The 10,553-nt window shown below is 39.5% G+C and overlaps 1 protein-coding gene across 3 annotated transcripts; it reads right to left on the reverse strand.

Moving 5' to 3' along the window:
- Positions 1-124: 124 nt before the first annotated feature.
- On the reverse strand, positions 125-9,127 carry fam117aa (family with sequence similarity 117 member Aa). Of its 3 annotated transcripts, none has more exons than XM_041995682.1 (8): positions 8,614-9,127; positions 7,315-7,457; positions 4,571-4,666; positions 4,297-4,410; positions 3,839-3,955; positions 3,404-3,629; positions 3,093-3,267; positions 125-1,378 (listed from the first exon to the last, which is right to left on the reverse strand). In XM_041995682.1, exons 1-8 carry the CDS (start codon positions 8,735-8,737, stop codon positions 1,165-1,167), a joined length of 1,209 nt encoding a protein of 402 aa, XP_041851616.1. In that variant the 5' UTR covers positions 8,738-9,127; the 3' UTR covers positions 125-1,164. The 3 variants fall into 3 exon arrangements, with proteins under 3 accessions (XP_041851616.1, XP_041851608.1, XP_041851625.1); XM_041995674.1 differs by having other exon boundaries at positions 7,315-7,460; XM_041995691.1 differs by lacking the exons at positions 7,315-7,457; positions 8,614-9,127 and adding an exon at positions 5,167-5,546.
- Between the last annotated feature and the right edge of the window lie 1,426 nt (positions 9,128-10,553).

Below are 10,553 nucleotides of genomic sequence, written 5' to 3' on the forward strand. Positions count from 1 at the left end.
AAAATTATAAAAAAAATTAAATTCACACACAAAAAGAAATTATATTAAGTATGAACATGGGCTCATAATTATTCATATTAGGTATGTGTCTAATCAGTGATACACTGAAACATGCTGACAAACCTGGTATTTAATGCATTTTAATAATAATTCAAACACCTCTCAATCAAGACCTTATGACGAAAACCGCTGGCTCTAAAAAGCCTCAGAGCAAATTCTCAACTGGAGTGACAAACAATAAAAAGTTTACAAAGCAGTTTGGTTGCTACAATAACTGTTGTAGACAAGTAAAGCTAATAAAATTTCCATTCCAGCTTGCATTCAACCCAAGTACAACCGTATAAAGAGAAAGACTAGTAAATTTCTTTGATGAATGCTTAACATTAACACTAAATAACTCCTTTCAAAGATACAAAAATAGATATATCTTCTGAGAAACATCTGTAGAAAAGTATGGCATTAAAATCTATAGGCCAAATATTCCATTTTAAACTATAGATTTAAGAATCACAACCAGTACTTTGATTTTCATATGTTAAGCTTCTAAAATTAAGCTGAATATTGATCTAAAAAAAAAAAAAAAAAAAAAAAAAAACAAGGCTCTGGGATGGTATGGATCAACACTCAAGGCCAGTCAGAAAGTAAATCTTGTTTTAATGAGTACACTAAGTGCTAGGCTTTCTGACAGTAAACTCACTTACTTTGATATCGCTTCCCAGACTGTAGTCGTCTGAATAGCTGGCAAAAACTAAAATGATACTCTGTTTCATAAAAATGAACAAAAATTACTTTGATATATGTCCATTTCTTCAACCATTCCCTATCATTTCTAAAACTTAAATCCTGCATTGTAATTTATGTCTCATCGGGGAGAACACCTGGACTAAGTACTGATGAGGTAAAAAAAAAACAAAAGTCAGCTAAATCAACCCATCATAGGTAGAAATTATCAGTAATCCAGCCACATTCTAGGCCACAGTTATTCTAAAGTAAAACAACAACAACAAATGTTTGAGGTTGCATTGTCTGCCATGATCACTGTGATCATGGCATGCAGTGATGAAAAAGTGTCCATTGTCAAGCTGCATATAAAAACATCCAAGTTATCCAGGTCCTGGCAGTGCAAAGTGGTTCAGTCCTGAGAAAGTTTGCTCAGATATCCACCTACTGCATGCCCAGGTGTCTGGTAGGAGAGGCCTGACCTGAGCAGCCCGTCACGGGAGACACTGACAGGCCACGGAAAAGGAGGTCCATGGAGGGCAGCAAGGGTTTCAGAAGACTGACAGGGCAGAAAGCAGAGCCTCCATGTGGGGTAAAGTTGACTTTATTGGGGTCGGGGCAAGATGGCTGGAGGAGATGCTCGTCTTGACAAGAAGACCTGGAGGTAAAAAGACAGGAGTGCTCAGATTGTATGAAAGTACATATTCAAAGGAAAACCACAATTATGAAAGCAGTTTGGGCTTCCAGAGTCATTTGTAAAACTTCTTGTTCAGCTGATAATATACAAGTCAGTGAAATGGAAAAAAATTGTGAAAAGTTTCAAATAAATTTTAAAAAAAGATTAGGTTAAATTTGTATAATAATAATCGTCAGTAATCGATGATTCCCTAAAATATAAAGAAGTAGTTTTCAAATATGTGGTCAGCATTTTGAAGCGATCAGAAGAAAGAAATAATTCCTCGTACTGAAAATACTGAAACCAGAAAAACAAATTATTTTAAAATAAATTAATTGGCGTTAAATCTTTTCTCAATTGATCAGCCTATTAATCAGCCATTATTTCAGATTTAACCGCAACATATAATATGATGATGAAAAGTGATTTATTTATCCCAAAGGAAATTTACTATAAAAATAGCAAACAGAACAATGATAATAATTCATTAATTTTCTATACAGTTTAGTCCAATTCAGGGTTGCGGGCTACCTGTAACCTATCCCAGCAATTAGCAGGTGAGAGGCAGGGTAAACCCTGGCCAGGTTGCCAGCCCATTGCAGGGACAACACAGAGAGACAAACAACCATTCACACACACACTCACCCTTACAGAGAATTTTAGAGTGACCAATTAACCTAACATGCATGTCTTTGGACGGTGGGAGGAAGCTGGAGTACACGCATACATGCAGAGGACATACAAACTCTGCACAGAAAGACCTCTGATCAAACCCCTCCCCAACCAAGACTCAAACCAGTGACTTTTTTGATGTGAAGCAGCAGTGCTAACCACCCCACCACTGTGCACCCCTATAATAATAATTACCTATATAATATCAGAATCAGAATCAGAAATACTTTATTAATCCCTTTGGAAATTCCTCAGGGAAATTTGTGTTTCCAGTACAACCTGTCCAAGACTAGACAGTAACAACATAAACACAAACAGGATCAGGCAAACTGAGGCAGCAGCCGTTTTTACAGCACTCCTTTGTCTTAGAAATAGGAGAAAGATAACAACAGGTAATAAGATGATAATATGAATTATTATTAATGATAATGATCATAATAAAAATTACAATGATGATAATAACAGTAAATTATCTTTGCCACACTTCGTCTTACAGCTGGTTTGAGACTTGTGTGAGATTTTGTTTTGTTCTCAACTTAATTTAAAGTTGTAATAAAACATGTCATATGTCATCAGTAAGCTTAAGCAATCTTACTATTTTTTTATTTCCATCCAAAATTGCATTAATCTTTTGCCAAGATATTGTATTGATGTTGAGAGACTCTAAGCGCTGCATAGTCTTCTCCAGCAGATGTTTGAATAATAAACTTTAAAATAATAAATGACCAAATTTTTTTTGTTACATAACTGAAGAGAAATAACCCAAGTTCATTTTCTTAGTTACATCCAGGTCGTGACTCTTTTCTTTTTAATCTTATGTACCTTCATTCAACGCCACAATAACGTAGTTAAAGTGAAAACTTTAACAGGCATTTAGCTTTATATAATCAAAACATCTGCAGATTAATTGCACTTCATCCTTGAATCTTAAAGCTCCGCATTCCCCCTTTATCCAAGCTGTAGTAAATAGAAAATGCTTGCATGATATGATCTATGGATAATTGGTTTAAAACTTGTTACTTACATTGCTTCCTCAGAAACTCGAACTCGCTCACACCCTTCTGGTGGCTCCCGCTGAAAGGCGTAGCTTTTGTTAGGACGAGGGGAAGAGGAGGAGGGCTGCAGCAGAGGTGGATCCAGTGCAAATGAAGGAAGTAATGTTGATGGGGAAGGACAGGAGGCTCTGCAGTCCACAGATTCTAAATAAAGAAGCAGACCTATCACTTTTGATAATAAACACCAGAACTTAATCAAATCACTAACTACACAAATATATTCAGATATTGCTTTAGGACAGTTTGACAGAACACCATAAAAAACAGACAGCCATCTTACCTGGCTCTATCATGGGACACGGTGAATGCGAGGGAGACAAAAGTGATGGATTCAGTGGACATGGGGAACTTGGAGGTGACAGGAGTGCTGGGTCAAGAGTACAAGGGGACTGAGAAGGAGAAAGGAGGGAAGGATCCAGAGGTCCTGGTGAGGGCTCACTCTGTGAGCCACTGCTGCACCTCTGGACAGGAACAGGAGCCCTGTGGCCATCTGGGATATCCAAAATCTGGATTATTCAGGAAGAAATTGTGCAATGATTTGAGTTCAGTGGGTGTCTTGGTACTAAAACAATAATCAAAACAATTCACATAACATATTGTCAATAAAAAAATACAATCAATTCAACAAAACAAGGCTATTTCGAGTCCAATTTTAAATATTCCATAATGGTTGCTGTTTATAGTTCATCAGTCTTGCAGTTTAATTTGATCTAACCTCATGCTGATCATCTGGTTTCTCAGACACAAACACTTCTTCCAGCTCTAAGCTGAGGCCTTCAACACTCCTTCGTAGCCGAGGGGCCAGTCTGTTCAGTGGCATCAGGGGCATTGTCTGTGGAAGAACATGTAAAATACAGGCAAAGTTACTATGTCTGAATCTAGGTATGAATGTTTTCACGTATGCAAATGTGTGGTTTTGTGTCAGGGGTGTGTCTGAACGCAACAGTATGGCATGTTGGTTTCAAATATTCTTTTTCAGACAGCACAGCAGCATCACTGAAGAGCTGATGACAGCCAGTCCTAAGAAAAGAGCCAGTGTTTTTTATATCTCTGTTACTACCTTCATCCTAGTCTGCTCGTGGAAGGCAGGTTGGTAGTGATAGCAACTGCGAACACTTTTTTAGATATGTTTTTAATCTGCAACTCATTATGGAAAAAGGATCAGTGGGCTACCTGAGTGATGCCTGCTGCATGACCTGCTGGCAGGGGTTGATGGGAGAGCCCATCTCCTGCTGAAGGAGGTGCATGCCGGGAGCGCTTTTGCAACTGGTGCCTCAGCTTGGCCACCTGAGGGCAAATTGGAGATAAAAAATATTTAGGTCACTAGCTTTGCCCTCAGGGACTGTTAATGTGTCATGCTATCAGTGTGAGACCATGTGTGAGTATGCGGGAGAACAGAATAAATTATCATTTAATTTATTTATTATATAAATATTATTGTACTTACTTCCCTCAGGTGCTCTGCACTGCCCCAAGATGCTGAGCGTTTGTGTCCACCAACGCTTCTCCTTCCCCGAGTCTCCTCCGCCCAGGAACTTGGAGTCTTTGAAAAAGATATATTACAGATTGGTGAACAGGGAGTCCAGTGTTTTATCTGTGAAGCTGTTGGGGGAAAACAACAGTAGAAAAGGGCCAATTTGACAGTATCTCTAACTGACCACAGTATTGACCATTTGGATGCCCTTTACATTTTCTGCTGAAACAGCAAACTCCTATCAGCAGAACCACTTGTGAATATGGCACAGAAGTTGAGCCCCACAGCTGTCTTCCACACCTGCCCCATAACAGCTGTACAGAGGAAGGCAACAAGAAACCACTCTGAGCTGCAAAATAACCCCTTTCCACACACACATACAAGATAACATTCAAACCACACAATTCTAGTCTATAAATACAAATTTAACACTTCACTGCACTTATAAACATGTGTTAACTCTGTTATTCACAAGTTCAGGAACTGTGGAGGGAAAACAATCCAGCCAAACCACAAATAAACACACTTTTAGTCACCAAAACATAATACTTTCACTCCTATTCTCATACCAATTTCTTCACATTGACTCTTGATCTTCTACCAGAAAAAGCCTGGTTGACCACCACTGACTGCTGGTTGTGAGCATGTAACTGGTCATTCATTATGGACAGGTAAATTCCAGTTGGAATTAACCAGCAGGATCAGATACTCAATGTTCTGGTAGCTCCACCATCAGTCAACTGCTTCCCACATAATGTGATCCACTCGGCAGTATCCATTCTATTCATACGCCGGCCTCAGCTAACAATACATACAATCATATAGCTCTCATTCTTCATCGTTGATTTCTCTCCTACGAACTATATCCTGCTTTCAAGCTATCAGCTTCACAACTCTACTGCTTCCATAACTGCCATCAGGAAAAAGCAGACACCATCTTCTGTTCGGTTGACTCAAATGTCCAGTGTCTGGCTAAATAAGTCAGACTGCAATGTGAGTCAGTCATACAGTGACACTGGTATAGAGTTACAGCTACCAAATAACCCCCGACATCATCCAAAAGCAACAGCCCCACCCTCCCCAAAACATGAGCAGGGGGATCATGGGACGCAAACCTATAAAAAGACTTCAAGGTAGCAGAGCATTTGGATTGGATGGCTAACGTTTCAGCTCGGACAACTTATCAGTGTGTCCTTAATTCTTGTTTGCAGTGGAATCAGGAGTGCAATTCAGAATTATATAATCATTTACTAATCTAGCAGTTAAAGTTATAATTAACTGATTACTTTATCCCTGTGTAATGTCAAAACATATAATAACATTACAGACAGCAATGTCAGTGAGTCAGCTGGTCCACATCCTGCTTGGTCTAGGCTGAAATATCTGATCCTCCAAAGTTTATTTATTTATTTATTCTGGTTCATGTGAAAGAGTATATGTTGTCTACTAATCAGGCGGTTTCATCTCCAGCCCCTTCACATTTGGAAATGTCCTTAAGTAAGACACCAAACCCAGAGTTACTTCCTATGGGAGTCGAGTCCTTGCATGGCAGTTACACTGCCACTGGTATGTGCGTGTGTTTGTGTATGTGTGTCCTAATGGGTGGATGGGAAACACATGTAAAGTCTTTTGTAGAAACTAGCTAAGGTTACAAGGTGATATATGTATGCAGAAAATTGACCATTTATAACCAAAACGGCTCCAGACGATCATGCTCAGAGTGAATTTCAGTCACTTTGGTGAAGTTTCATTTAGTACCGTCAGAAAAGTTTTACTTTACAAATGATTTTACAATTACCTGCATTCTCATCAGCCACAGCTGTGCCATGTGTTTTATGGTTTTATGCTACTTAGCAATCTGCTACACTGATTATAAATATCATCATGTTAGCATGCTGCCATTAGTATTCACCTCCAAATAAAAAAGCTACAAGTGATTGTGAATGATGTCATAACTGCTTTTACCATTTGCTCATTAAATGAATTATTAACTAACTTTAAAAGTTAAATTAATCATCATTTTTGCAGAAATAGGAATCAGCCTCAGTAAGATTTTAGTGTCATAAGAGAAAAGGTGCAGCAGTGTGCCAGATAAGAAATGAAATTGCTGCAAAAAAAAGGCAGTTATATCTGACATAATGCAGAGGAGCTTTGGCAGAAGGAGATTGGTTGGTGGTGTGCATGTGTGAGTGTGCTTGAGGAGAGTGCTGGGGGATGGGGTGTCTGTATAATGAGGTCAGGAGGGGTCTGTTCCTCACAATGGAGGCAAAGGGGGTTCGTGTGGGTTTAAACTGTGTCAGGAGCAAAGACGAAGCTTTGGAGCTTGGTGATGTTACTCTAGGCTTTGTGCACTAGTTTAGGGCAGATACAGTCGAGGGGGGAGCGAAGGAAGAACAGCAGAATTTAAAGAAGAACAAAAACGACTATTTCCAGTTGGCTGCTTTCCACCCGCCGCGTCAAACTGGAACCACCAAACACCTGCAGAGCCAACATCAGATATTTTGTCGTCTATTGAAATACTTAACATATACGAGAGGCAGATCTGAGAAACATTTGATTCAGGCTTGCTTGATTTTTCTTCCCTGCAACATGAAGCAACAGGTTTTATGGGAAATTAGTTCTTGCACCACAGTCGCACTAGTATTATTTATCATGACCCGGTGTAATGTTTAAGTACCATCAAAAGTCGATTAGTTTCATTATATATTAATATTTACCTGTGTGGCTTTGTCATTGGCACAGGTAACCACAGTGCCTTCTGCCTCTTTGGGCCACTGTCCCTGCAGATAGGGTCCCACGATTGTGTCCAAAGAAAGAGTTCGGCGGATAGTGGGTTTTGGTGGACGAGCCGTGGTTTTGTCTGCTTTTGGAAACAGAAATAATACATGTTAAATTAATGAGCATGTTAACAGTATGTAAGCTTTTACCCATTGTGAGCAAAAACCATCCCGGTCTTGCAAAAATGATGACCTCCTGCCTGTGTATTCAAGTTCAGTCTGTAGTAATACAGCATGTGACACTTATGTGTAAATAACTCCCTCTAAGAGACTCAACAGTATTCTAACACCCATGGTAATTGTTAACAACATTGTTCCAAGGTTTCCTCCCTTCCATAAGCGTACACTGCAGTATAAATGTGTGAGTAAGTGAATGTGTGCATGTTGGCAGCTTTTTGTGCCTCTGGCAGGTGTAGATCATGCCTTTGACCTGGAGAAAAGCCATCCAGCTACAAAACACTGGGAACACTCACCCCAGGCTACCAGTTTATTTACCATCCACCTGAAAGCACACCCACAGTATGTTGTCATCAGCCAGGGTTGCAGGGCAGACAGGGCGTAAAAATAACATGCAGATGTGAGTTTCATGATACAGTTAAAAGAGCAAGCCCTCCAAGAGAAACAAAGAGGCCTTTAAAGCTGCTGCTGTGTTAGCATCAAGCATGCAGCAGAAATCCTGCAGGTCAGAGTGCACAGGGGCAGCTGAGTGTCCAAATAACATTATGAAAAGAGTGTTATGTTTCAGGGTTCGCAGCATTCATTGTTGACTTAGCTTTCTCATAGTGTGTTGGAATTGTACTTTTTTAGACCATAAACCAAGTGATAGAGATAGCAGATAGCTGGTCAAACTGAAGCTGTAAAGAAGAAAAGCAGGTAATTTCTTTTCAATGCTATTTTAATAACACGGTTGTTTTTCTTCCAGCACATCATTTTAAAATAATTATTATTATAAAAAGGAAGGAAAAAGACCCCTGTTTTGTCTAACCAACTGAGTTAAATCTATATATTTTTATGTCAATCAGCTAGCTATAATTACTATCATTTCGTTCTATTTTGGTGAATGAAAGTCAAATCTATTATGTTGCATTAACAGTTCTGTATGATCGTCAAAATATAAACTAGTTATCGTGTATTTTCCAAGGATAACGTTGAAAGACTGACACAAAACAAACTTTTCAGCTTTGGACCACATGGAAGCAAATGCAGATTTGAGCCCCCTCCTCCTGTCTGTGTATTTACCAGTCTTGACCTCCCTGCAGAGGAGAGCTGAGCCTCTCTGAAGCTGGTATGGGACTGTGGCTCTGAGGGGCTGCAGACTGGGGTTGCTGCACCCCCGGGGCGCTCCTCCACTCCTGCCCGACATCCCCCACTCTGCTCCCACAGCCGAACTGCGCTTATGAAAACACACAACTTTTCTCTGCTTCCCGTAGCTCTGCTTGGCACAGCTTTCCCTCCTGAATACATTCAATTACTCCAAAGCGATTATTCAAAAAATGTGATCAGTCCTCTTGATGGATAAACTACTAGAGTTTTCTTTTGTGATGATCAGCATCATTTTTCGTGATACACAGCCCAAAAGTTTCGAGGGGAAAGAGCGGAGAGACGAGTTAAGTGAGCTTTGCACTTAAACGCATCACAATAAACCGCGTATTATCCTTCATCCTGCAGAAAAGAACACTCACAGAGACGATGTGCGTTTTTCACATATTGCTGCTCGTTTCCCTTGTCTGTAAAGTGACAACACAACAGCTCAACCTGCACAACGACCCCGTTTAGCGTGTATTTCCAATGGAGGCTGATGTGATTGGTTGTTGCCGAATATTACTGAGCTTTTATTGGTCATCATATCCATCTGTCTGCTGAAAGGAAAGCCCTCCCTCTAAGAAAAAAAAACTTAAAGTTCCCACCCACTTTGTTAAGATTGTTTCAACTTTGAGGGATATAGGACATCTATCACCCCCTCCCCTTCAAACCCATGTCCAAACCTTGGATCCATTCACAGGGTTTATGTGTGGCTGAGTGCGTGCGTGTGTGGTCTCTCAAAGTGTGGTGCAGAGACCACTAAAGTTCACTGCAAAGCCTCAGGAGGTCCTTGACAATTTTCGCCATTAATATGTTTATAAATGGCTTGTGGTCTCTCGTGTAAAGTGCCCCTTTCCCCCCCAAGATGCACCAGAGACCTTCGACTTAATAGAATAAATAAATAGATGCTCTGTGTTATCCTATATATGTTTTATAGCATCATATTCACTACAGTTTTTCAATATACACTTATACACTTTTCTTTTCATTGTTTTTTCTTGTTTTTCCGTCATTGTCCCTTCCTAGGCAATCTTTATCTCTCTTTTTTAACTTATTATGATAGAACTACAGTTGTTGAGATGAAGTAATTAAAAAAAACATCAATTCAGATCATGCTACTTATTGTCATAAATATGTTCAACAAAATATTTACAGCAATATTCATGTAAGCAATACAGAACCAAGGAACGCTTGCTTGTAGGTTTAATGTTACTGTGTTTACTCATGATGTTTGCACATGTACTTTGGATGGACACACTATGTTTACCATGTTAGAGCATCATAAAGATATTAAACAGCACAAACATATTGACCAAGTGCACATTTTGGTGCTTTAATTTAAACTGTTATACTGACTCATCCTTGAAATGCTGAAGGGATGTGGTGCTGTCACAATCTGTCTAATCTGTGGCTAAGTAAGCAAAATAACAGCAAGTCAGGTCTCCCATATCCAAAAGAGGACTATCTACTCTGCAACAGGAAGAGACTGTTTTCTGTGAAGCCACAGCAGAAAAGGGGACTAAAGAAGCCTTATGTATTAATTGTTTTACATATAAACCTATAAACCACACCAAGGTTCAACATTTCTGTCATGAGGAAAATAGTTTTTACTTTTACTGCCAACTAGTCATTTTTAATTCGCCCCCCACCCATATTGTGACCTTAAGGATGTCCTGAAACAACACAGTTTTCATTTAACATAGTATTTTACGGTGCACCACTAGATGGGGGCAGAGTAAAGCAATTAGCAGCTCAACATCCCAGTTAGTCTCCTGTTTAGAAATACTTTTAGTCTCTTGTTAGTGTCAGTAAAAAGCCAATCATTGATATAATCCGCACAGACAGCAGAGATAATGGAAAAGGCAGTTTATTGCAAG

This window comes from Melanotaenia boesemani, chromosome 2 (genome assembly GCF_017639745.1).
Source record: "Melanotaenia boesemani isolate fMelBoe1 chromosome 2, fMelBoe1.pri, whole genome shotgun sequence".
NCBI lineage: Eukaryota > Metazoa > Chordata > Actinopteri > Atheriniformes > Melanotaeniidae > Melanotaenia > Melanotaenia boesemani.